The sequence below is a fragment of the Mauremys reevesii genome, linkage group 2 (assembly GCF_016161935.1).
Source record: "Mauremys reevesii isolate NIE-2019 linkage group 2, ASM1616193v1, whole genome shotgun sequence".
NCBI lineage: Eukaryota > Metazoa > Chordata > Testudines > Geoemydidae > Mauremys > Mauremys reevesii.
This window is the reverse complement of record NC_052624.1, coordinates 92,252,864-92,280,432: the sequence shown is the minus strand read 5'-3', so window position 1 is coordinate 92,280,432 and position 27,569 is coordinate 92,252,864. Positions and strand designations below refer to the sequence as shown.

General features: G+C 39.9%; 1 protein-coding gene across 8 annotated transcripts in view; it reads right to left on the bottom strand.

Annotated features, from left to right (window-relative positions):
• POU6F2 (POU class 6 homeobox 2) overlaps window positions 1-27,569 on the bottom strand; it is a 337,461-nt gene that overhangs the window by 207,758 nt on the left and 102,134 nt on the right. For all 8 annotated transcript variants that reach the window (XR_005594145.1, XR_005594144.1, XR_005594143.1 and 5 more), the window contains 2 exons: window positions 22,730-22,821; window positions 21,493-21,721 (listed from right to left, as the gene is read on the bottom strand). Coding sequence is in view for 3 of the 8 variants with exons in the window: in XM_039524933.1 (XP_039380867.1) it covers window positions 21,493-21,721; window positions 22,730-22,821 (321 nt within the window). In the remaining 5 variants the exon portion in view is untranslated. The remainder of the gene's footprint in view (window positions 1-21,492; window positions 21,722-22,729; window positions 22,822-27,569) is intronic.

The following is a 27,569-nucleotide window of genomic DNA, read 5'->3' as shown; positions in this document are numbered from 1 at the left end:
CCCTCCCCACTCCTTCAACCTGCAGTCCCCCCTGTGTTCCTGCCAGGGAGCAGGGTCAGGGCATATAAGCTTTCCGCGACCCCACCATTTTTCCAGGGCCCCCCAGTTGGCCGGGGCCCCGGGAACAGGCCTCGTTAACCCAATGGCTAATCCGCCACTGTTCTTCCAGGTCTCTAATAACCCAATAAATTAAAATGGTATATTGCCCATAAATTCTAACTTATGTTAGTATAAAATATTATCATTATTAATTAAAAACCCATTTAATAATTTGGCTTTTACCTCCAATTCCAAAGGCGTGGACCTAATTTTTTTTCTGTATCTGTTTACATTTCCATTTTAGATTTTTTTCCGTCAAATGAGTTGGTCTTGACAAAAAAGTTTGATATTTACCCCTATGTATCTGCAATACTGCTAAAATTCATTAGCAGTGGAAATTAAAAAAAGATGCCAGCACTTCTATATTATGCATTGGTGCAATTTTTTCTCTTAAAGGTTAAAAACAACAACAAAAAACACACCAGAAAGTGAATCAAATTATTTACAAAATAAATTCTGTAAGGCAGACCCTGTAGAGCACAAATGAGCCACCTACGCAGATCTCACTGAGTTTACTGCTACAAGTTCCCTTTTCTATTTTTGAGGTGATGTCCATGGGAAAGCAACAGCTGCAGCTGTGCAGGGATCCAGCTTTCTAGTCTCACCTAACTATTTAGAGAGGATGTCTGGGGTAGCCAAATATTGAATGACAATATCTACAAACTCAATTTTATGACATTGTTAAAATGTTTGGAAAAAAATAAACCACATGCATTTCTGGCCATGGAGGACCTGGTCTTCCTCCAGCCCATCAGATCAAGAGCAGTGCCCCAATATTCTGAAGTACACTAAACCTTAGCAGTGTCTTTCCATTACAAAATGGGAGGCTGAAGGACATGCAGTTCTCTTCACATTTTCGCTCTCACTCACTTATCATAATCTTGGTCTTGCTGGAGTTCATCCTTCAAGCCATGTAACCATTGATTTTAATGATACAAGGACCATGGCATCCGTATACTATCTTTAGAAGATGGTTAGATTAGGTGTAATGAATCTTTGGAAGTTATAGGATTTAGATACATAACATCTTTTTTCTGAGGTACATTTTTATATTGGTTAGACTGAAAGGGCAGAAAAGTCAAGTGAATCAGGCCCAGGATTCTATGTGAAAATGAACTTTCCAGCCCTTTACTTCCAATGCCTACAAAATGTTAAAGATGAGGATAAAGGTTTTAATTAACTTCAGCGGAAATAGATTCCACTTAACTAGGGGCAGGAAGAAACATAATGGAAAAACTGGCTTTCTTGGTTTATTTAAAGCACAGCCTCAAAATAAAACCCTCTTTTTGCCAATGCTATCTGTCTGAGGTTACATGTCCTTAAGATTAACTTTACAAATCAGGAACTTTATGATGAAATGGATCTCTTCATTCGAATATCCCCAACCACTATTCATTACTTTGTGGTCTGTGGAGACGTTATCTGATCATACAGTGATGTACTTGTGGTTAGTAAAAATGGGGACCCTAAAGATCATCAGAGCCTAAGTCTCCCCCCAGGGGCCTTTTTACCCTGCTGACACACACTGCAAATCTACCAAAAATACACTCTCCAGAACAACAATCATTAACTCATACATAGACACCGGAGAAAGGGTCTTGGGTTAGCAGCTATTAATTAGGATAATTATTCCCAGGGCTACAATTACAAACCGCAGGATCCACTTAACATCTATTCTCAAATCTTGTCTTTCTGGAATGCTAATGTTCCTAAAAGGTTCATTTACCACCATTTACTGATTGCATTCGCTATGGTATATTGTTTCAGATGGACAGGACGGAAAGCCAATACCTAATATTGACCTTAACAGTATCCTGTGATTAGAAAATCTGCTTCCACCATCATTAGCCACATAGTTTTATTGAAAGACATATATGCTGTTTGTGATATTTCTCCCCTTTCACATATGCTTACGAAAGGAATGTACTGGCGAAGTAGCAGAGTGTATTTTAAACTATTTGCTTCAATAATACATTGGCACCAGTGACTAGAATGCTACTATCTGGTGTTTAAGAACATTTTAGTTGAGGCTGATAAGCATACTGCGGATCTGAAAACTAGATTCTCCAATGTACATTTAAAAAAGAAAGAAAGCCCAGAAAAGGTTCAATTATACAAGTCTGAGTTTGTTTGGCAAGGACCCAATCCTGCACAATGCTGAGCAACCTCAATTCCCAGACAAATTTGGAAGGAATTGTGGGTGCTCAGCGCTATTCAGAATCAGGCCCTGAAATGTCCTAAAGAGAAAGAAATATATACACTGAAATACAATGTAGTTTTGCTACATAAAGGGTCTTGCACTTCTATTTTGTGAGAGGGAACGACGTGTATTCTATTTTTGACAAGAGTTTGATAGGACAGGCAGCCATTCTGCCTAGCAGCAGAAGCTCGGAATAATTCCCAGGAAGAGATTCTCTTTTCAAACATATCTGATTAATGCCAAGAATGGAATTTTCACTTGGCCCTAAAGAGTTAAGTCTCCGTGCTGGGGAATTAAAGCCCCAGTTCAGCAAAGAAGTTAAGCACCTGACTTCATTGGGTCTTAAAAACATGCTGAAATGTGTTGCTCAATCGAACCCTAACAGTTTTAAACACTTGCAGCTCTGGAGTATGGTAAATCAGAAGTCAAAAACTCACACCATTTGTCAGACATGGAGACTACAGACAGAGGAAAAGTCACAGAGTATCGCATTAAAACCCAGCACCAAAATTTCTTTTGCAGTCCTAATCAGCTCATGACACTGAAACAGGAAGGAGACTTTCCACTATAATAAAGAGAAGGAAGTGATGGGAGCAGGGCCTCCCATTATGATGACATGCTCCTCTTCCTTCATTCTCCAAGAAGCTGACAGCAAGAGCAAAAATGGATGTCACACACTTAACATCAGAGTTCAAAGATGGGGAAAGAAAACATAACAGCATGATGCACTGTCAGGAGAAACTTTAATTCTGTTCCCTATTACTACACTGATGAACAATAAATTAAAATGGAAAACACAAACTTTTCTATATAGGGCAAAAGCTTTACATTGGCAGCACTTGCTACTTTAGTGTACATTTTACAGGCTCTTTCCTGGACATTGCCTCAACTATGCAGAAGTAAGTGGAAGCAGCAGTGTTGCTTTTAAATGTGCTGTTAGATTGTATTTGTGAGCATTTGATGTTCTTCTTTAATAACCTCAAGTAAAAGGCTGAATGAATTCAACAACAGTAGCTGAAAAAAGTGCAATGAGTCATATTATAGGAAAATGGAGAAAAGGATACAGGACTCGCCACTGAACACAATCCTATATTGTAGGCAATCTGTGATAACACCCTTTTCATTTCAGTTCAGTCCCATAAAATTACCACTAACATTACAACTCATGCAGAACACAGATAAATGTAAAAATGTCACAGAATTCTTCCAGATGGGACTTTTAGTTCCACTAGATCACCATCTACTTTTTTACTTGTCTAATATTTCATTACAACCTTCCATAAGTTAATTTTCTTTCCACTGACCATGTAAATCACAAATCAATTTTCATTTAAAATGCCTGACTACAGATTGCTCCTGAAAGCTCAAAGCACATGCTTCAGTGAATTCTCCAACATTCTTAATGCACATTAGAAAAATGTTGTGCGTTTTTTAAAAAAATCTTTTTAAAGGAATTAATTTTACATTAAAGTCTGCCATAAGATCTGAGTGGTCCTTTTTTTTTCCTTTTTAAAAAAGCAGGTGTATTTTTGCAGCATGATTTTATCTATAGCTAAATAACTGTCACGACAAAATTAACAGAATGTGTGACCGTAAGCCACAATTGAAGCAACACCATAAATTGCTCTAAATTTGCAGAAAGTATGTTTAACTCCGAACTGTGTTTCAGTCATCTACTGTATTATGGAGTACAAATAAAAAATCTAAGTTGAATGATTGGGTATTCTTTAAGTGACTCATCTCTGGTTTAGAATTCTAAAAGGGACTTGCATAACTGAAATATAGGACCAAATCTTGCAATCAGTCATACCAAAGTCAATAGGACTTGTGTGTGAGGTAAGCAGGATTGGGCCCTTTAAAAATAAACCTATAAGAAATGCTTTATGGAACTATCCAAGGAGTCTTTTGAGAATAGTATCCTGTGAAATTTTATTTACTTGTTTTCATTTAAGTAATAATGCTTCATTCCTGCAAATACTTGTGCATGTGCTTAAGTTTGCATATGTAAGCACTCCATTGGCTTCCATTTTGACCATTCAAGTTAAGTATGTACCTAAGTGATTGCAGGATCAGGGCTGAAAGTAGAATAATAGGGATTTGAGTGTTTGTATTGCCCTTTTCTCAGGGCTACATTTTAGCTTCCTACTGCTGGCAATCCACATGCCATGTAAAAATGTATTTTCAAACCACCTATCACCATGGTACCTAAGCACCAAACCTTCAAGTGAAGGACAAACAAAACAATAGAACAGTTTGGTGTCTTGGGAGGTGGTTCACTGGCTTCCCTAGAACACATTGGAATTATAATGATGTCTACACACTCAGAGAGATGCAACTGAAGCATCATCCTGCATTGCTAAGGGTCTATCCACACTTCGAGCTGGGGTTCAGTTCCTAACTTGAGGAGACAGACCTGCGCTAGCTCTGATGAAGCTAGTGCATTAAAGATAGAGCTGTAGTGGCATGAGCTCCTGCTGCCATGGCTACATTATTTTTAGCATGCTAGCCTGATCTAAGCTAATGCGGTTGTGTGTCTCCTCAAGGTGGGAATCACACCCTCAGTTCTAAGTGCAAACATACCCTCAGTCAGTTGGAGGTCTGAAGCACAAGTGAGGAGATATATGTGTTCCCCAAGTCCCCTAACTGGATCTGGTTCCCTCCGTGAACAGCCCTTTCCCTTCCCTCTGCTATTGCTCACTTTCTCCCATCCTCTTTCCACCTGTGACTGCCACATTTTTCTCTCTGCCTCAGCTCTGGGTTGTGTCTCCATCTCCACCATTCATTTCCCTGCTGTTTCGCACCACTCCGTCTGCGCTACTAGCAGCAGAGTACAAACTGACTTGAATCCCAACTTCTTCAAGCACTCTGACATTGGCATTCTAGCTCGGGGGTGACGCTGAGGGTGTCACTTTAAATAAGAGTGAGTGCTTGTGACGATCCATAGTACAAGTTCCATGGTAAGTGGGGCTTTTTCTCATAATGCAGTGTGTCAATGGGGTGAGGGAAAGCTGCCTGAGCACTCTTTTAGAGTGTCCTCTCACTGAACAACTTCCAGGTTTCACTCGCACTGCTGACCAAATCCTGAGGTCTTTAACTCAGCCTTTACCCAAGAAAGCTCCCACCAATGTCAATGGCGTCGGACTCAAGCACTGTACTCAATGGGAGTCGCCTGCCTCAGTGAAAACTGAGTTAAAGGCCCCAGGATTTGGCTCTGTGCTTGCATATCACAGATGTAATTTAGAACTGGCTGTTTTCTTGTAGTCATTCTAAACAATTACTTAAGGTACAAAAAGAGGCAGAGCTTTGCCACATTGCCTACTTTAGGCCAAACAGAAAACTGAAAAAGAAGCTACTTACAATAATGAAATCTCCGAAGGGATTCACAGTGTAAGGATTACATTTTTGGTGACTTTTGAATGGTTATGTACAGTTAACCTTCCAGTCCTCTAATGAGCCAATCAAAAGTGCATGACCACTAATCAGACAGAAATATGGTGGCTTGCTCATGAGTTGGTTGGCTGGCTGCCTTTTTTTTTTTTTTAAACACTAGCAACCTGTTTGGTTTTTTTAGCCGTCTGGCTAAGGGGACAAGGGCTGTGCTTTCTTGCTTTCTTTTTCTTTTCTTTAAAGCTTTTCCATGTCTAAGTTGCCAATTACCATATTTTCAAAGTGTTAATGCTATTTAAGATAAGCATAAAAAACAATCAAAAGGCATTCAGCTCTTCCTAGGCTTCAGCCACTTTAATGAGAACTTCCCCCCCACCCCTGTTATTGCAAGCAGGTTTAGAATGCACTGGGTTCCTGAATGCTGGGGCTCATTTGAATCTCTTCTATGCCATTTTTAAGGGACATGATCTGCTTGGGGGAAAAAGATAAAATAAATGGAATGTGACATTGTATGAACTGTTCCGCACTGGAAATCCCATCCCATCCCATTCTATTATTTACTTTTTCTTAAGTAAGATAATTAAATTTGTATAGGTATAGATATGGCTATAGATTAGATGCTACATTGCAAAGCCACAAGGGTTCGTGATCTTGTTAACATGATGGTTGTCATTGTTTGTTTTGTTTTGAATGAGCTAGAGCTCATTACAGAGAACCCGCTGTCATTCACCATTGGCTTGTGTCTTTTTAACAGAACAGTTCTCAAATGAGTGGCAGGGCATATGTATTTCAATCCATTCTGCACTTCAGTTTTTGTGTCTGGTCCTGCTCCCACTAAAGTCAATGGGACTTCAGGATTTGGGCCTAAGAGAGGAAGCACGGTAGGCTGGGATTTTTAAGGGAGTTGGGCACCTAACTCCTATAGGTGCATTTACAAATCCCAGCCGTAACTTTTAGATCACTTTGCTTTTAGCCATCCTTTTCAGTTGTCTATTTGGCTACCTTCTTTACAGAACTACCACAGTCTTATTCACTGCTAGGCTCAAAAGATACGGTAGTTCTCCACGTTCCCAGTGGTGCAGTGATATGGTCTACTGTAAGTCTCATCCTGTTTTGGTTAGCTAGACTGGGTTAGTTTGCTGTGCAGAAGAGGTGAACTAAAACCAAGTCTCACTGCTGGGGAGGGTAATAGCAACTCTGCACTTGCAGCAATCCCCTGCTAGGCAATCCATAGATTGACACTGATGGTTGCTCTAGAAGGAATCACTTACCCTCCAAGCTAGAGGTAAGACGCTGGATAAGCAGTAGCCTGTAAAAAGGGATTTAAAAAAAGAGAAAACCAGGGGGAAAGATTAAGATAATTTACCCTTGTATATTGCATCCATCATAAATCGCATTGTCAGTATCTATTGTTCAAGTACCTGACAAACTTCTATTTCTACCCTTTCCATAAAAGCCTCCCTTGCTGGTAAAGTTGTGTACCTTTCATTGTTTTATAATAAACTGGAAGTGAGTAACAGTGCGATATCAAAGGAAATAAAACTCCAGTTGCTATTGCTGCTGGGGTTGCCTTCTGAATGTGGCTTATACAATATTTCATCTGTGCTGACACCTTTCACTCTCAATTATTTGGCTGCTGTCAAAACAAATCAATCAAATTATAGCACTGTGTCTTCATGTTACCATTCCATTGTAAGTTGGCTGCTTTAGCTTTGAAATATACGGAACTATAAATTTTATCTCTATTATTTATGTAATGTAACTTTCTCCCTTGTGCATTATCTTACAAACATAGCAAACTCAAATGATCTCATGTCAAATGTTGAATAGATATATACACACACCACTAAGAAATTTTAAAATAATGGCATGCACGGGAACATAAACATATAAAAATACACTTGATAACAGTCTTACACATGTTACCAACACTAATCTACTGACAAATGACACAAATATGATGTGGTTTTAATTTTCGATGGAACTCTACCGTTGCACATTGGGTAAATGTAATTTAAGAAGATATAATTCTGTACCACAGCCTCCACTAAAGTGCTGAAGAAAGGTGAAATAAAGAGATCAAAAGAACGGATTCTTTTAGCAGTAAAATGAAAAAAAAATTGCTGCGCCAAAACATTTTTTTAAATTATGCTACATTGTTGCATAACAGAATGTTGTCTTCTTTTACACTGCACAAACAACATGGGTTAGTATAGAAAAGGAAAGGCTTACATTTAAGTGACAGAATCGGAAAGAAAAATATTTTGGTGGTATTGTTCACACTGCTATAGTCACAATTTTGGCAGCATATAAACTCTAAACCCTTCCTTGAGAGTGGTTTTTCCATGTAAACATAATAAAAAAGTTAGTTTTCAGGTTCTTAGCTGAAGCCCTGAAAATAAGCCATTGACATCAATTCCATTGCTTTTTAGCTAGAGTGCATTACTCTTGCTACTGCTCCTACTAATATAGGGACGCTTAATACATGGGTTATACATGGAAGCACATAATTGATTTGTAAACACCAGTTTATAAGAAATCCTTCTTATTCTTCACTACTGATATAATGGGAAAGCTATAATGGTCAAGAACACAGTAAAAATATATATTCAGTACCTTCTGGCATGTGAAGAATTTCAGAAGTCAAGCTGGGGTGAAGGATGCGAGAGACAAAGACCAGGAACATATGGGCTGGGTGAGGAAAGAGGACAGAAGGCAGACACACAAAAAGGGAAAGATACCACGGGCCAGAGTCTGTAAATCCAAAGCAATGTAATTGAACTCAGTGGCGCTACATCAGCAGAAATGAGATTATCATCTTGCCTCTACATGGAATACAATATTTTTTTTAACGGTGTACAATATAAAATAACTTATCGCCACAAAAAAGAAATGAAAGAAGGTATTATAAAATTCATCAAGTGCACTCCTGCTTAAGTCCAAAAAGTGACTTACGTGATGTTAGTTGGGAGTTTGCGCCAACACAAAATGCATTTAAGATACATGTACTCTGTGGTTCCTATGCTTCAGGTGGTGGAGATTCAGACGTATTGGCTAACATCCTGGCTGCAGTGAAGTCACTGAAGTTTTCCATTGACTTCAGTGAGGTGAGGTTTTCTCACGTGGCTGTGCGTCAGATGGTAGTATTCCAAGGGCTCTATACGCTCTACTACTGTGTGCAAGGTTGCAGGGATCAAACCAAATGGGACCTGGACTCTCCAAGTTGAAGGGGGAGGCAATACCTTTGCACCAGACCTGTGGGAAACTCTCTGATGGGTTCCCAGCAGGGTTGGGGCTCTGCAGTTTGGCAGTGGGGAGGGCTGTGGGAAGCCAGAGGGGGCCTGGGGAAGATGATAACATTTTCCCTAGTATGCTGACTCTTTCAGCATTTCCTTATGGGGTGACCCCCTGGGCATAGGAAGTGGAATCTAGTGGGAGGTTATGGAAGTACCACTCCCAAGTAATTTGTGCTGCCATGAAGAAAAGTTGATGCCCCAAGGTCTGGAGAATTTCCCTGCGGATCTCAAAACACTCTCAAGTCTAGAGGACTAGGATCACTGCTTTTGTTGCATATGGGGGGACTATCTACCTATCCGCTCTCGCCCACAGAGGGACAATTCAAACGCTCACAATCTACGTATCCATCTAATTTTCATAAACTGAGGTTACTATTTTATTTTGAGATCCTAGGAACCTCCTCAAAGCATTTCCATGGTTTAGGATGTCATTGGAATCCTGCAATCGAATTGCAGTCGTACTAAGTACAGACAGGGAGCATACAATTCCCTACCTGGCGTAGTCTCCTACTTTGAAATTAATTCTGTAAATGTCTCTTTTTCGCTCCAATGTTTGTGTTGGTGCAAGAGACTGTTATCCTGTGACAGCATGTTTCCCTAGCACTCCCTCTATATGATATACTATATTCACACTCCATGTTCAGGTCCCTCTTGTTCAATTAATGCTCCAGTGCTTCAAGGATGTGTTCATGTGCATAGGTCATAATGTGGAGTAGGCCTTTTAACACTGAATATAAGTAAGTTTCAAACTCTGAGCTACAGAAACCTATGGCAGATGCGCAGTATCTATTCCTTCTGTTTTACTGTTATTTATGAAAACATAAAGGTTATCTGGCATTACTGAATATTAATTTACATACTGAATACACTTAATACACATTAACTGCATACTATTATAAGCTGGATGTAACTCTGTTATGAGCTGAGTTAAATCCTCACTGAGCTTGATTGGGTGTGAACACACACTTCAGTCAGCATAACTGTAAGGATAAGTTAATTCCAAAACTCCACCTGAGACAAAAGGGTTATGTGAACCTGCCCAGGACTTTTTGAATGGGTGAGCGGAGGGGCTTTTGCTGAGTATTGTTTTGGGTAGACTGTATGGGTGAGGGAAGGGAGAACAGAGGCAAAGAGCAAGAAAGCCAAGCAGCAGCCTGTGAGCACAGTGTATGACCTGGAAAAAGGCTAGAGAGAGAGCTTTTGAGCCTGCTGTTGGCTAAAAAGGCTCGGTGCTCTAAGCTCAGAAACTGTTCGTTTTCTTACTGGTTCCTCCTGCTTTTGGAGAAACGGGATTTTGTATGTTCCTTGTAAATAAACAAGACTGCACCAAAGAAAATACCAAACTCCATGATCAATTTCTACTCCCAACTGGAACGTGCCCAGGGCCCTGAACTTTGACTAATTGCTCGGGTCAAAAAGGCAACAATACAATACAATTACCCGTATGAAATTAATGCATACTAAGGGTCTGAAACAATTGGAGCAGGTCTGGCACTCTTCTTTGAAGTCAATGGGTAGTCGCGCACGTGGCAGGACTGTAGGATTGGATTGTAAGCTTTTAATCACATGCTGAGATACCTAGGCCTATATAAGCATTTATAGATTGCCAAATCATTTACAATGCATAGCTGTCAAAAGTGTAAGGACTGGTGTGGGAACTGAACTTCATCAACGAAACAACCCCAGAGCACACCACATTATGAAGAGTAGCTCCCATGCAGGCCCAGTTTCCATTTTTAGATCAACTTTGACTGCATGCAGAATTTTTAAAAAGGCCCCGCAAAATGTTTAAAGTTGAATTCACATAGAGACGTTTAGCAAGAAGGGCATAATACAGCTTCAACACTTTCCACAACAATTAAAAAAAAAAAACCACACAACTTCTTTCTCTCCAGTAAATGACACAGAACCAGACAGATTTTAAAGAAATTTCATTAAAAAATTGGCTTCTAGGCTATTAACTTGTACAATATATGGGTTCAAAATCTGTATTAAAAATGCCTGTAAACTCAGCTGGTCAATAAAGACTTTGTAATTTTTATGATTCCCTAAATATATATGCACTTGATTAGAGTCTTGCTGGTCTATCAGGAACACAAGTTTCTAGCCAGGAAGTTTTTATAACGTGAATCACAGGGACTTTATTAATACAAATTCCATTGAAAAACAAAGGAAATTAAACCACAAAGACTACAAATGTCTGACTTAACTCCACCAAAGCAAGGAAATTAAGAGTGAAGGCTGCAAATCCATCACAGTAATCCATCCTTAATTCACCTTGCGTTACTTACTGCTAGAGCCAAAAATCAGTGTATGTTTACATGTGTGTATACCATATGGATGTATCATTCTATTTGTATATGACCCACCAGGGTATGTAGCATGCATACTACAATGTTGAGGCAAGGCAGAAAGTGGCAAGTAGCAGCTAGGATTTTCAATTTCATTCTGAATTTCATTGTTTCTGTAACACTGCAATAATTTAAGAGTTTAACATTACATGATGGAATTTTCTGGAAATTAATTTAAATTTGTCAGGGCCTAAATTCAAGAAGATTAAAGGCCCCTGAAACAGGTGTAAAAAGTATTTCAAAAACAGCATTAAAATGCATAGATGTTCTGGCTGACAACAGCCCCATTTACAACCCTGCACACATATTATTCCTGACAGGAGCAGTATCAGTCTGAGATGGGGGCAGGGGTGAAAGAAAGCTGGTGCTGGCCAGTATGGCATACCGGTAAAACATGGCCACCGGTACTGGCCCGTACACAGCTGACTTTAAAGCGCTACCACTTTAAAGTATTCAATGTTACTTGGATACTAGTACCTGGATGAGGGACTAGTTATTGGTGGACAAAGGGGTATATTCCATACACTCACATCTCATACTTAAGTCATCCTTCAATTCCCAGCCTACAGCGCATGCCTTGGCAGTGTCTGCAAAGTGGCCAAACCAGGTGTTTTGGCTGGAGCCAGGAGAGCAGAACTCTTGCCTTGCCCATCTGCTGCTTGGCATGTGTTTCTGGAGGGCATCTTTGCATACAGGCTGCCAGAATTTGGCTTCAGACGTTGGACTGAATGTAATCAATCCTGTTTTAGAATTAATCTTATCGGCACAGCCTTTTTATATCTCCCTTATGTTCCCCCACAACTGTTAGCAGTACTGGAATGAAAGGTGGGCATAGGCCTGTCGGAAATCAACAAGACAGCATGCGAACATTAATGCTACTGCAGCTTAATGTCTCTGGTGTTAGGTCTTTAACTTATGGGGCAGAAAATATAAAGAATAAATCACTAGCACTCTGACAGTGATCAATAAATAACAAATAATAACTAATAAAGCCCTGAACCTTTCACGTTCACTCCCTGAAGCTACTGTTTTGCCATTTTAGATGATGAGCGATTAATAACATTGGGCCAGATCATTCCCTTCTTAGGGAAAACTCACAGACAGAGCCTTCCGGGGGGATAGCCTATTCTCTTTGGAGAGGAGTTTTATGACCCTCTCCCATGGAAGAAGAAAAGGGCTAGGACCCCCCCCCGCAACACTGAGAGTCTTGGGAGATCTGCCAGAGGCACAGGGTCTTCTGTGTGGTTTCTGCTCCAGCTTCAGGGATCCCTGTTCACCTCCAATTCCCTTGCAATGTGGCATCAGAGGAATCAGGTTGTTGGGGAATCCTGATGTGGTGATAGTAAAGGAAGTGCCCTAACCTGGAGGAGCATGCATACAGTTTAGGACTGTATTAACTTTTGCCTGGATTTCCTATATGGAATATGTGTCCTCTTCCTTCAAATCCTTTCCCTCACCTTGCACAAATCCCTGGACCCACAAAGGTAAGGAGGTTTGTAGTATAGAGTGGCTGACCCCTCCTTTCTGCAAGCAAGTCCTGAAGAGATGATTCCTTCCACCCATCTCCACCTTCTCCATTAATTTCATCAGTTTTAGAAGATGGACCATCCTCTCTCCTTTAAACCTTCCATACAGCTGGCAGTTCTCAAGTAAAAAAATTACTTACCACTCAAATAGTCCTGTTCATCTGCTCATCTTAAAGGACTGTACAAAGGTGAGCGAACAGTAGCCCAATTTTTGGTAGGTGGGGAGGCAAGGGATATTAAGTGACTTGTCCAAGGCTACAGAGTGAGTCAGTGGCAGAGATAGGAATAGAACCCAGGTCTCCTGGCACCCAATCCCATATCCTATATACAGCAACTGTATTATATACAGTCTTCATATAGTGATGGTTGCGTATCTGGACTGAGGGCTTCACTGAAATTGCTACTGAGTGTAGCTTTTCTTGATCCTTGTCATTCTTGTTCTGGTTATGTTAGTATAGTACAGAAGTACCTGGGAATAAACTATTCCTCTAAGTGAAACATCATTTTGATTATTACTGACATTGGTGCTCATTAAAATACATAAGTAAAACACAGACTTTCTGTAGGCTCTGAAAGCTATTTCATGTTACTTGAAGGGGAATACAAATGAATAGGGACTGCATCATTTTAGTTAAAAAGAAAATGTTCTAAAAACTGGAATCTGGACTCTAGATCAGGGAGCAATTGAGGATTGTAGTTTATTTCTTTTCTGTCTCTTTCTTGTTTTTCATACCTATCCAATATCTGACTATTAAGCTGCATGTACATGGGGAATGAAGAGAGTGCATGTTGTTTACTTTATATCTGTTCTGCAATTAAAGATACACTGCTAAGTTCAGATGAAACAAGATCTAATAAATGTAAACAATACATTTTGCCTTTTTGGCACTGTTATTTCTTTACACTGACTGATCAGATCTGTAGGTAAATAATGACTTTTAAAAAAAAAAATTCCGTTATCTATGTCAAGTGTTACCATATCAGTGTATTTTAATGGCTATCTTCCAGCTCTCCAGCTGTTTAATGTATTTCTTTCTCCATTGTATTGCAGTTAAAAATATGACCTGCTGCTGTTTAAATAATGTAATTTAATGATTTCACATTTTCAGCCACACAAGGCTTTCTTTCAGCTCTGAAGCCTTTCACTAATGATTTGGGGAGATAGTTTGTTCTTGTTTCTTTCAGAACCTGGGACTGAGAAACTCAGACTTACAAATAAATTATTGGCACCCACTTTAGAAACATTACAATTTGCAGTGAAAATAAAACAGATAAGATTCAGTGTTATGGGGCCAGAATTTCAAACTTGTTGATTCCTCTTGGCAGCTGACTGGGAGGTTCAAGTATTATTCAGCCTCCATAACTGTAAAGGACTCTGCAACATAGTTGCATTAAACCTGAAATAATATATAGTTGAGACAAGTGCATTGGACCAAAGGTTCCCAAAGTGCTGTCTGTGGACCACTGGCGGTCTCTGAAACACATGCTGATGATTCAGAGAAAGCTGGCTGGCTCCAGGATGCTCCTTCTCATTTCCAGCCATTTGACAACTTAAATGTATTAATTAATTTTCATCAAAGCAATTGCAATAGGTGCCACGGGGATGTAAAGGGAAAGTAAATGAGAGAGAAAGTAAGATCCTTAGCAACTCCTGGGCATTGCTAAGCATTCCCAATTCCCAGTGAATTCAACCAAAGTTGAGGCCATTCAGCAGCACCTCACAGAACACTCCTCAACAGACCTGAGGGCAAGAGTACAATAAAACTATCAAGTGTTCAGTGCTATAATGTGATATCTAAGGCAGACAGACAGGTATATTAGAGAGGGCATCTCCATGCAGAATAATTGATCTACAGGCAGAGTGTTACTGAGCTCTGAGGCTCTAAGAAAAAGCCATTACTAGATTGGAGAGAACCCAGAGAAGGACAACTAAAATTACAAAAATGTTTAGAAAAACCTGACCTGAGAACAGAATTTCAGGGAACTGAATTTGGACAGCCTAGAGACAAGTCTGCTAAGAAATGGAGGGATGAAGATCTAAGTGAACCTGCTACAGGTTAATTGAAAAGGTAGCAGCTGAGAAGGTTGTTCACAGTAGCAAGCAAAAGGAGGGCTAGAGGCAATGGACTAAAATTAAAGATGAAAAAAATCAGGGGTAGGCAACCTATGGCACGTGTGCCGAAGGCGGCACGCGAGCTGATTTTCAGTGGCACTCAGACTGCCTGAATCCTGGCCACCGGTCTGGAGGGCTCTGCATTTTAATTTAATTTTAAATGAAGCTTCTTAAACATTTTAAAAACCTTATTTACTTTACATACAACAATAGTTTAGTTATATATTACAGACTTATAGAAAGAGACCTTCTAAAAACGTTAACATGTATTACTGGCACGCAAAACCTTAAATTAGAGTGAATAAATGAAGACTCGGTACACCACTTCTGAAAGGTTGCCGACCTCTGGCCTAAATAGTAGACAACATTTCCTCTGCTTGTCTAGCATCTGCTCCCTCTTTCCCCTTCCCACAGTCTCACCACTGTTGGTGTGACAGCCTTCTCTTCTGTGCTTCAGTTCCCCATCTGCGAAACTGCACGGCCCTACCTCACTGGGGTGTTGTAAGGATACATACATTCCCGTTGTAAAGTGCTCAGGTTCTTTGACAATGGGGGCCATATATGTACATAGATAAATAAGTTTTCAGCATTACTGTACTTATTGGTTCCACTAAAGTCACACAATTTTGTTGCTGCTAGGGAAAGTAAAAATGGTTAAAGGTGGGCATTTTAACTGAATCTGTGCCTGTGCCCTTACTCCCTTTTTAAACTATTTAGTCAAGGTTTTGGGGGGAAATTTTACAACTTATCAGGTCAGTGCTTTCAAAACCTATGTTTAAAAGTGATCTCGGTGTATATACTCATTGGCTGAAAATACCAAGACTGAACTCAAGTGCATTGGTTGCAGCTCTTAGGCCATACCATCCAATGTAGCAAAGCAGAATGAATTCATGACGTAAGAGTTCTATGAGCTTATGTTTATTTATAATACTATATGCACCGAACCCATAAGCTGATACACTCTTGAGTGGAGGGATACATTTTTATAATGCCTGTTTCCTCATTAAGATTTTATCATCTACCTACACTAAAAGGCCTCTTCCCTTCACTTTGTTATCTCTGCTTTTACTCGGTCCTGTTCCTGCATTATTTTTTTAATCTTCAATTCCCTACTTTACATGCACTCTCAAATTTTAAACAAGCAAAATTTGTGCATTAGTGTGTCCTTTTCATCTATGATTTATGAATGACAGGTTTCTCGGTACAGCTTAATGGTATGAGAGAGACATTATTTTAAACATTAAAGTGAAAACCATTTACAACTATGATAAGAGAAGTCTGTTGACATTAAACTTTAAAACACACACAAGGTAAAGGCAAGTAGCTGCACCAACAGGTGAGAGTACTAGGCATACAGTTTTGTTCAACACATTAACTGTCTCTCCTCTTCTCTGTTTCACAACCTGTAGACATTGGTGCTTCAAACAATCCATCAAGTCATCAGCAGCAACTGAAATTTAATCCACTAAAAAGTACTTAAAGTGCTGTGTAGAGCATTCATTTAATAGAACTTCCATTTTGTCTTTGGGAAACTTTTTCCAGCATTTAGGTCAGGAAAGAAAAATGGGGGAGGGAGTTAAAGCTATATTTGATTCTTCACTCTCACACTCTCCATCATAAGAACATAAGAACATAAGAACGGCCGTACCGGGTCAGACCAAAGGTCCATCTAGCCCAGTATCTGTCTACCGACAGTGGCCAATGCCAGGTGCCCCAGAGGGAGTGAACCTAACAGGTAATGATCAAGTGATCTCTCTCCTGCCATCCATCTCCATCCTCTGACGAACAGAGGCTAGGGACACCATTCTTACCCATCCTAGCTAATAGCCATTTATGGACTTAGCCACCATGAATTTATCCAGTCCCCTTTCAAACATTGTTATAGTCCTAACCTTCACAACCTCCTCAGGTAAGGAGTTCCACAAGTTGACTGTGCGCTGTGTGAAGAAGAACTTCCTTTTATTTGTTTTAAACCTGCTGCCTATTAATTTCATTTGGTGACCCCTAGTTCTTGTATTATGGGAATAAGTAAATAACTTTTCCTTATCCACTTTCTCAACATCACTCATGATTTTATATACCTCTATCATATCCCCCCTTACTAGTCTTCTCTTTTCCAAGCTGAAGAGTCCTAGCCTCTTTAATCTTTCCTCGTATGGGACCCTCTCCAAACCCCTAATCATTTTAGTTGCCCTTTTCTGAACCTTTTCTAGTGCTAGAATATCGTTTTTGAGGTGAGGAGACCACATCTGTACACAGTATTCGAGATGTGGGCGTACCATGGATTTATATAAGGGCAATAATATATTCTCAGTCTTATTCTCTATCCCCTTTTTAATGATTCCTAACATCCTGTTTGCTTTTTTGACCGCCTCTGCACACTGCGTGGACATCTTCAGAGAACTATCCACGATGACTCCAAGATCTTTTTCCTGACTCATTGTAGCTAAACTAGCCCCCATCATGTTGTATGTATAGTTGGGGTTATTTTTTCCAATGTGCATTACTTTACATTTATCCACATTAAATTTCATTTGCCATTTTGTTGCCCAATCACTTAGTTTTGTGAGATCTTTTTGAAGTTCTTCACAATCTGCTTTGGTCTTAACTATCTTGAGTAGTTTAGTATCATCTGCAAACTTTGCCACCTCACTGTTTACCCCTTTCTCCAGATCATTTATGAATAAATTGAATAGGATTGGTCCTAGGACTGACCCTTGGGGAACACCACTAGTTACCCCTCTCCATTCTGAGAATTTACCATTAATTCCTACCCTTTGTTCCCTGTCCTTTTACCAGTTCTCAATCCATGAAAGGACCTTCCCTTTTATCCTATGACAGCTTAATTTACGTAAGAGCCTTTGGTGAGGGACCTTGTCAAAGGCTTTCTGGAAATCTAAGTACACTATGTCCACCAGATCCTCCTTGTCCACATGTTTGTTGACCCCTTCAAAGAACTCTAATAGATTAGTAAGACACGATTTCCCTTTACAGAAACCATGTTGACTATTGCTCAACAGTTTATGTTTTTCTATGTGTGTGACAATTTTATTCTTAACTATTGTTTCGACTAATTTGCCCAGTACCGACATTAGACTTACTGGTCTGTAATTGCCGGGATCACCCCTAGAGCCCTTTTTAAATATTGGCATTACATTAGCTAACTTCCAGTCATTGGGTACCGAAGCCGATTTAAAGGACAGGTTACAAACCTTAGTTAATAGTTCTGCAACTTCACATTTGAGTTCTTTCAGAACTCTTGGGTGAATGCCATCTGGTCCCGATGACTTGTTAATGTTGAGTTTATCAATTAATTCCAAAACCTCCTCTAGTGACACTTCAATCTGTGACAGTTCCTCAGTTTTGTCACCTACAAAAGCCAGCTCAGGTTTGGGAATCTCCCTAACATCCTCAGCCGTGAAGACTGAAGCAAAGAATCCATTTAGTTTCTCCGCAATGACTTTATCGTCTTTAAGCACTCCTTTTGTATTTCGATCATCAACTGGTTGTTTAGCAGGCTTCCTGCTTCTGATGTACTTAAAAAACATTTTGTTATTACCTTTGGAGTTTTTGGCTAGCCGTTCTTCAAACTCCTCTTTGGCTTTTCTTATTACAGTCTTGCACTTAAGTTGGCAGTGTTTGTGCTCCTTTCTATTTGCCTCACTAGGATTTGACTTCCACTTTTTAAAGGAAGTATTTTTATCTCTCACTGCTTCTTTTACATGGTTGTTAAGCCACGGTGGCTCTTTTTTAGTTCTTTTACTGTTTTTCTTAATTTGGAGTATACATTGAAGTTGGGCCTCTATTATGGTGTCTTTAAAAAGGGCCCATGCAACTTGCAGGGATTTCACTTTAGTCCCTGTACCTTTTAACTTTTGTTTAACTAACCCCCTCATTTTTGTATAGTTCCCCCTTTTGAAATTAAATGCCACAGTGTTGGGCTGTTGAGGTGTTCTTCCCACCACAGGGATGTTGAATGCTATTGTATTATGGTCACTATTTCCAAGCGGTCCTGCTATAGTTACCTCTTGGACGAGCTCCTGCGCGCCACTCAGGATTAAATCTAGATTTGCCTCTCCCCTTGTGGGTTCCCGTACCAGCTGCTCCATGAAGCAGTCATTTAAAGTATCGAGAAATTTTATCTCTGCATTTCGTCCTGAAGTGAAATGTTCCCAGTCAATATGGGGATAATTGAAATCCCCCACTACTATTGGGTTCTTAATTTTGATAGCCTCTCTAATTTCCCTTAGCATTTCATCATCACTATTACTGTCCTGGTCAGGTGGTCGATAATAGATCCCTAATGTTATATTTTTACTAGAGCATGAAATTTCTATCCATAGAGATTCTATGGAACATGTGGATTCGCTTAAGATTTTTACTTCATTTGAATCTACACTTTCTTTCACATATAGTGCCACTCCTCCCCCTGCACGACCTGTTCTGTCCTTCCGATATATTTTGTACCCCGGAATGATTGTGTCCCATTGATTGCTCTCAGTCCACCAGGTTTCTGTGATGCCTATTATATCAATATCCTCCTTTATCACAAGGCACTCTAGTTCACCCATCTTATTATTTAGACTTCTAGCATTTGTGTACAAGCACTTTAAAAACTTATCCCTGTTTATTAGTCTGCCTTTTTCTGATGTGCCAGATTCTTATTTTATGTGACTGTTTATCATCTGATCCGGCCCTTACATTATCCTCTTCCATCCTCTGCTCCTGACTATAACCTGGAGATTCTCTATCATCAGATTCTCCCCTAAGAGAAGTCTGTGTCCGATCCACATGCTCTTCTGCAGCAGTCGGCTTTCCCCCATCTCCTAGTTTAAAAACTGCTCTACAACCTTTTTAATGTTTAGTGCCAGCAGTCTGGTTCCACTTTGGTTTAGGTGGAGCCCATCTCTCCTGTATAGGCTCCTCCCATCCCAGAAGTTTCCCCAGTTCCTAATGAACGTGAACCCCTCCTCTCTACACCATCGTCTCATCCACGCGTTGAGACTCTGAAGCTCTGCTTGCCTACCTGGCCCTGCGCGTGGAACTGGGAGCATTTCTGATGTGTCCCGCCCCATTAAAACTACACTTGCAATTTCATTATGGGTTTTTTTTGCTAACACTTTGCCTGTTGTCCATTGTGCAACTCAACCCATGAGCAACTTCCTTCTAAGAAGCAATAAACACCATTGAGAATAATAAGTAAATTCCTTTATACTTAATATAAGATAAACTCCTTGACTGTGGCAGTGTTCTTGTTAAGGCACATTCATGCACCAGGAGCAGTGAACATTACGAAACAACAACAGTTACATTTTACTTCACTGTGCTGGGTTTTCAGTCTGACTTAAGATAATAAATACAATTGGGCAGAGAGCTCTAGGTCCAAACTCTCTGCTAAGGCGAACACAGTACAGCTCAGGACATGGGGGCAGGGGAATGCATAGGTGAACTTTGTACTCCCCTGGCCCTGAGTCAGGTGTGGTGTCTATTCTAAATTTAAACAGCATTCAATGGCCACAAGGGGCTGAAATGGCAGCCAGGGACCAGGGTGGAGTAATGAAGTCCTGGCCACACCCCCTACACTGCCAGCAGAGATTAGGAGCCACTTCACCATCTCTGTGCCACCAGAAGATATCATTAGTGCCACTTTGTGCTCGTACTATGTAGCACAGCCCCAAGTGGTTGCACCACACTTGAGAATATGGGCATTGGTCTTTAAATTTTCCTATAAAGCTCCATGCACTCATATGTAGCCACAATAAGAGTAACGTGCCCTTGGCGGATGCAACAGCCTCTTTATTTTAAACTGACACTCCTGCACTTTATTTTGGTAGCTGTAGCGAGAGAATTAGCTTTATCGCGGCGTGACTTTTTCTTTATAACCTAGACCACTTTAGGAAGAACCAGTAGAAAGCGGGAACTAATTTTTCAGTGGAATGCAAGTGCCACTTTGCTTGGTTTGCTCTTAGAGAGCCTGTGGGTTGGAAAGTGCACTGCTGTGGTGTATAAGGCTCAAGTACCATCAATGGGAGTATGGGACAGCAATCCACGTCCTGGAGAGTCTAACAGCAGTTACAAAAAAGATGCTTTTGTAATATGGAACTCAAACAACAGATACTTCTAAATGACCACATCCTGATACCAAGCTTTTAGCTGCACCTCTTCCTTTACTCTTCCCTACTCTCTCAGCTAAGACTCAGCATTGGCCAATCTTATTCGAGTTCGCAATGCTATTTTAAAATTTTAAGTGAACAGTGAATTAAAGCCATCGGACAGTACAATAGAGCAGACCAATTAGTTATTTCCAGGATCTCATAGTACCAGCCTGTGGAATGAGAGAGAAGAATACTGACACAAAATGTTTATGGAAAACGCAGTATAGATTTGGTAACCTTTCAGGATATATTTAGTATTCCAAAAGATTCAAGGTTTTGAATTTTCAATAAAGATTTGGCATCAAGAATAACATTTTTGTGGACAAATGGCTCTACCTGTGAAAATATGGATTGACGTGGTTTACCTTGTAGATTTTGCAATGGCAAAGTCATAATGCCTCCTGCTGCAGCTGCTGCTACCAGCCCTTGGATGTTGGTGAGATTAGCTGTAGGCAGAGTTAGGACCAGTCCTTGTTGACCACCCAGTTGTCCAGCCATGTTGAAGGGAATAAGGATAGGTTGATTTAGGGCTGGAGTGCCTCCTGGCATCACCCCCGCTACCGCTGAGGCTAACTGTTGAGCTGTCAGTAATGGCTGTAATGAAACATATACAGTAAGCACCTGAATAAGAAATAGCACCGTTATCATTGTACATGTGCCTGGGATCATCTGTAATGTTACACAACGTACATGCAATTACAATGCACCACTTCTAATGTAATAACATACACTTCCTCCAACACAAAAAGCCTTGAAGATCCTGAAGACTGAGGCTGGAAACCCTGGTAATCATATCCAACCCACTGATCTCTGAAATCAGAGTTTGACTTAAGTTGCATCAACTTCGTAAAAAATTTACTGTATGTACCCCAAAGATGGCTTATGAATTCAAGAAGGCCAAATTCAACCAAATCTACAAGAATTTAAACTCAAACACTTCCCAGAGCTAAAGTTGCAAAATTTCCAGGAGATATGTGATGCAAGGGATGCGCAAAGACTGCAGTATAAAGTGGGCTGGAACATCAAGTATCTGCTTGCCTTCCCAGGGCAATTAACTGAATGCAGATATCCCTATACAAAGTGACACGGAAAATCAAGCAATTTATAACTGTTCAGAAGAACAGTATAACACCCACACCTTACTGTAAAAAACATTTGGCTTTATAAAATAATGAATGGATTTCTTTATTAATGCAGGAGCTGTATGTGACTACAGGATTGTCAAATCCAATAAACTAAACTTGCATTAAAATTGCATTAACTATTTTTTATATTAAATCATGACCTGTACTTCCAAAGTAACTGATGTAAGGTTCAAGTAACTTCATTTTATAAACACAAAAACCATTTACATTTTACTCTTTGGAACAACATAGAAACAAACCTTGTCTGTTTGTTTTTAAAGCAAGACCATATACAGAATTTTTTTTTTTTTTAAATGTGTCACATCCACATCTTCTATGTACATGTTTGTGTAATAAGAATTCAGCCAAACAATTTATCATCATGTTTTCTATATTTATACGGTCAGGTAATTTTCATTCATTCTTAATTACTTTAATCAAACGGCAGTTTTAATTAGGCTAAATGAAAGGTACTGACCTGGGGCCCAACAGGGAATGCTGGGTGGGACTGACTGGGCTGATGCTGATCAGCTGTGCTTGTATCAGACAGCACTGGGTTTCCTCTGGCCCCTAGAATTCAAAGAGAAGCTCTACATTAATATCGAGCCCAGGGACCAGCACATTACATTTTACTGTGATGTCACATAATATCAAGCTGCAAATGATATGCTAAAGTGGTTTATCAATAACACAAGCACTCAAATCACTTATCAGCTGCATAAATTATGCTAACATTCATTCAGGCCAGCCAGCTCATTCAGGGAGATACAGAAATCTGACAGCAGTGAAACTGAAGCTATCATCAACTCAGCTAATGTGGATTGCATTATACATCAATTTACATACAGTACATGAATACTCTGTGTGTGTGTGTGGCAACTGCATTTTTTATGCTTAGGTAAGCAACAACTATGTTAATTTCTTAAAGCAAAAATTATCTGGGACACAATCAAGTCACATCTACTTTATATCTCAATAAAGCTGCTTCTTTTTTCTTGGCCACATACTGAGCCAGAGAAACCTGTACCACTCATGATAAAAGGCATTACAAAAACTGAGCACAAACATGCCTCTAAACGGCACTTTCTTCTTGTTCTCTAATTATATATGGTAAAGCAGAGCTTGTCATAACCAAGGCATTTCGGTGCTAATTGAGACAATCAAAAACCAGCACTAACTCTGTGCTTGAATCAAACATGCTGAGCATAGAACACCTTTAAGTATAGCTCTATCAGGATTTTGCTGAAGATCACTAAAGAGATTTGAAAAACACCAAACAAACCCTAATAACTGTGACACATGGTCAACAATAGGCTTTCAAACTTAAGGTTCACCCCTGCAGTCCCTACTAGGGCAGAACTCACACTGACTCACAACTTCTTCAAGGAGGACTGCAAGATCAGGCCCACTTTTTGTTTCTGTATCTGAAGGAAATGACAGCAAGTATCTAAAGCAGCAGCCGGAGCACTGTAGTTTTAAATAAAGAAAATTCCCGGCTACAATTTTAGGATTTCTGATCAGTACGGTAGCTTTTGTTCTGTTATTTTTTTTCTGATGGATGGTTGAAATCCAATTCTAAGTAAACCTTAACAAGATCCCCTTTTCCAATGTTTGTCCTATGAATAGCAAGTGCAAGACAATTCAGAACCAGTTTATTGGTATGCTATGGTCTGTGACGGAAAAAAAGGATATGATTCTGTCATACTTATAAATTTTAAAGAAGGTATTATCAGCTCATTTAAAACAAATTCTTCTATATATTCTCCAAGGGGACAGACTTATAAATAATGGAAATGTGAAAAAAAAAACCTTCATCACATTAAGGTACAAATAAAATTGACTGCTACATACTATTCAATTGACTTCTATCTCTACTGCGATGTGTCAATCACAACAGCATTTTATAATGGGATTAGGCAATAAATGTGCAGAGCCATTATGCAGAAATCTGATTAATTTGTAATATTTTTGTGTGCACGCAGAAAGTCAGAAATGGACATTGCTTTGGGAATACTTACAAGCATTCTATTGAAATTTCTAAATTGATTTGGAACCAACTAATAAAACCACACAGACTTTTTGACATTTTATAAAGTGAAGTCTGTCAAAATAGGTTTGGCATTTTAATGACCACTGTCATTTAATAACTGGGGTAAGGTGACCTATTATAATCGGTGAAGACTCCAACAACTGCCTAATAACGTGCATGAAGAGATTTAGGAACTACATTTTTTGTGTGTGATTTATTATCTGCAATGCTTGGAAAGCATGGAATTTAACTGGATGTGCACGATACTGTGAAAATGTATACAATCTGGGTTTTTATATGCATAACACTGTCCTCACTCAGGCAAAACTCAAACTGCCTTCAGCATGACTCCTGCCTCTACAGGGACTGCAGGATCAGATCCATTATGAATAAACACCACTTTGCCTAAGCTTATTTCCACATATCAGCATGCTCTTTATTTATCTTCATATGACAGCTGTATGCAAGGAATGATATTACATCAAAGACTCAGGTCCCATGATCCTGACTAGCCCCCCACTGAGGTAAAATTAAATATCTGTTTTTGTTTGCCTGCTTGAAGAAGTTAGAGCTTTGTCTTGGACTACGATATTACTGAAACAAGTTCCTAATATTGTATCCTGTCACTGAATTTGTCTGGAAAGACTTCAGAGAAAGTGCAAAGCAACAACCAAATGTCTGTTAGTACATGATTCTATTTTAATTAATTAAGGGCCTGATCCCACAGCACTTACTCTCATGAATGTTCCCAATGAACTGAGTCTGTGTTTTATTACATTTTTTATTTGGTAAACACTATTTTCTGTTATGTATACTGTATGTCACTTGCAATATTTAATCCTGTGAGAAGCAGTTCGTACAAAAGGCGTCATACAAAATCAGACAATAAAACTAGAGTACTATTAAATTATAATTATGTCATTTTCTTATTGCATTGCACTAATTGCAATCAAATAGGATTTCATTCATTTTATATGGCTGTTTATTCAAGACGCTGCATCTGTTTTTATTCCAGTGCATGAATGTTGCGCCTGGTTCTTCCAGCTCACTTTCGACACAGTTTAGGAGTCTCGTTGAAATGGCATACAATTTCATGTGTATGAATGAGGTCTTACACAGTCTCCAGATGAAATTATGCATGCTGTCTTTTCAGGATCAAAAAGGCACGCTTCCCCTCATGCCCATATTTATTTTTCTCATGCACATGTAGTGTACTTAGTTTTATAGGCCCATCTCCTAATCTATCTGCTACAGCAGCCACTCCAGACTCAAGTTTTCTTTCAAAGTCAGGAGGGAAATCTGCAGCTTGTTGGCTGAGCAGTGAGTAAATGTGGCAGAGCAAGAATTTCTGGGTGATTGGAGGTTCCGCTGCATCACCCAGGCAAACAGAAGTTGTTCTCTGCCACCTATTATCTTCAATGAGAAGCCCCGGCAAAGACATCCAGGAAGGCAAAATACAGCCACAAAAGGTTTGTAGAACGCTATGATTCCGTCCTTCCCTACAGTGTTATTTCCCTGAATTAGCAGGGCAGATTCTGCCATGCTAGAAGAATTCAGCTAACAAAACAAAGTACTGAGAGTACCTCATGTTATATTTACTGTTTGTGATTCACAGAATCATAGAGGATGGACCAGAAAGGCCTCGTAGGTCATTATCTAGCAGCAAGATTTCTAGCCTTTCCGTCCACACGAGCTCTGGATTGTCCTCTCCCCTATGTTTTAATTCAGCGGCTCTTAAACCCTTCATTGTTGTTGGCTCAGTGACCTCCCTAGGCAGATGGGACCTTGGCTATTTTAAAAAGATTTGCCGAAGTGTTATTTTCCCAACGTCTGGATTCATGCCACTACCTCTTGTTAGATCAACTTCAACAACTGTACAGTCCGTTCACAAGGATATCGCTGCCCTGTACAAACATGAATTCATTAAGCCTCAGAACACCTCTGTGTTTCTTCTTAACCATTCTGTTTTGCCATACAAAAATGTTTTAGAAATACTTGATGTGATATATTCAAATATAAAGTTAATAAACTGCAGTACTGACTCCATTGAGATTCAGCCTATTCATGTATAAAATATGATTTTACAAACCTATGAAAACAAAAATATAATCTATGCTTACGCATGGTACTACAAGAGTATTTCATTATTTTAAGTCAATATCTATAAAAGCATATGCCCATTGTCCAAGACTATAGACATTTAGATCTTAAACAACATGATCAATAGAAGAAGAAAAAAAACCCCTCTAATTCGAGTATTGCCAACAAGTAGCAGCAAAAACAGACAACATGCAAAGTAAAACACAGTCCTACGAGGTGTTGAAAGTGGAGTTTCCCTAACTCTGCTCAACTTCAGTGGATGTTGAGAGAACTCAGCACCTGCTGAGATGGAGCCATAATTTGCTCTTTGGGGCAGGGATTCTCTTTTTCAGGAGAGGCAGAACCAGGGGAGGGGGAAGCAGGGGGCTAGCCCCTGCAATGGAATGAGTGTAGGAACTCTGCTCCCAGGTAAACTCATGCATACCTGGGGTGGGATGGTGGATGGAGGAGTGGACCCTGAGGGGCTGAAGGAGCTCCTCTGGGACTCAAGATCAGGTTGGGGAGTAGGGAATGGGACCTAGAAGGGCTGGGGGCAGGTAGAAGTCCCAGGACTCTCCTTTCCAGCATGGAGCTGGCACCCACCCCCCCCCGCTAAGTCTCAGGACCTCTCCTCAATCCCCCGTCCACATCTCCACCACCCTGTTCACAGGGAGCTTTCGCCCCCCGTGGTCTTTTTATTCTGTTTGTAAAGCACCTAATACAGTGGGGTCCTGGTCAATGACTAGGGCTCCTAGGTCCTACAGTAATACAAACAAATAATAATAAAACCAAAATCTACCATAGGGTAGCCTGATCTTGCAGACTTCACTCACACAAAGCTTCATTGTCATGAGAAAGGTCAGCAGGATCAAGCTTGTCCAAAGGAAAAACTCAGCATCCCAAACCAATTAATCAACCTATTGTTTAGAACCCCATCCCAAAAGTGCTGAGCATCCTCAACTTCCACTGCCTTAGCATCTTGCAGGATTGGGCCCTTAGGCTGGCGGCTCTTCCCATCCAAAGCACCTGTAAAGCCTCAGTAAAGAGATGGCTATCTACGGTGCACAGGGCCTTTATATGTCGTTGGTAGGATTCTAATAGTCACAATATTTGCAAAAGAGAAAGTTGAGGTCTTCTGCTGATCTGTACTGACGTGCTGATGAATTCAGTCAAAGGGCCTAGTTTTCCTCTCTCATACCAATTTTACACT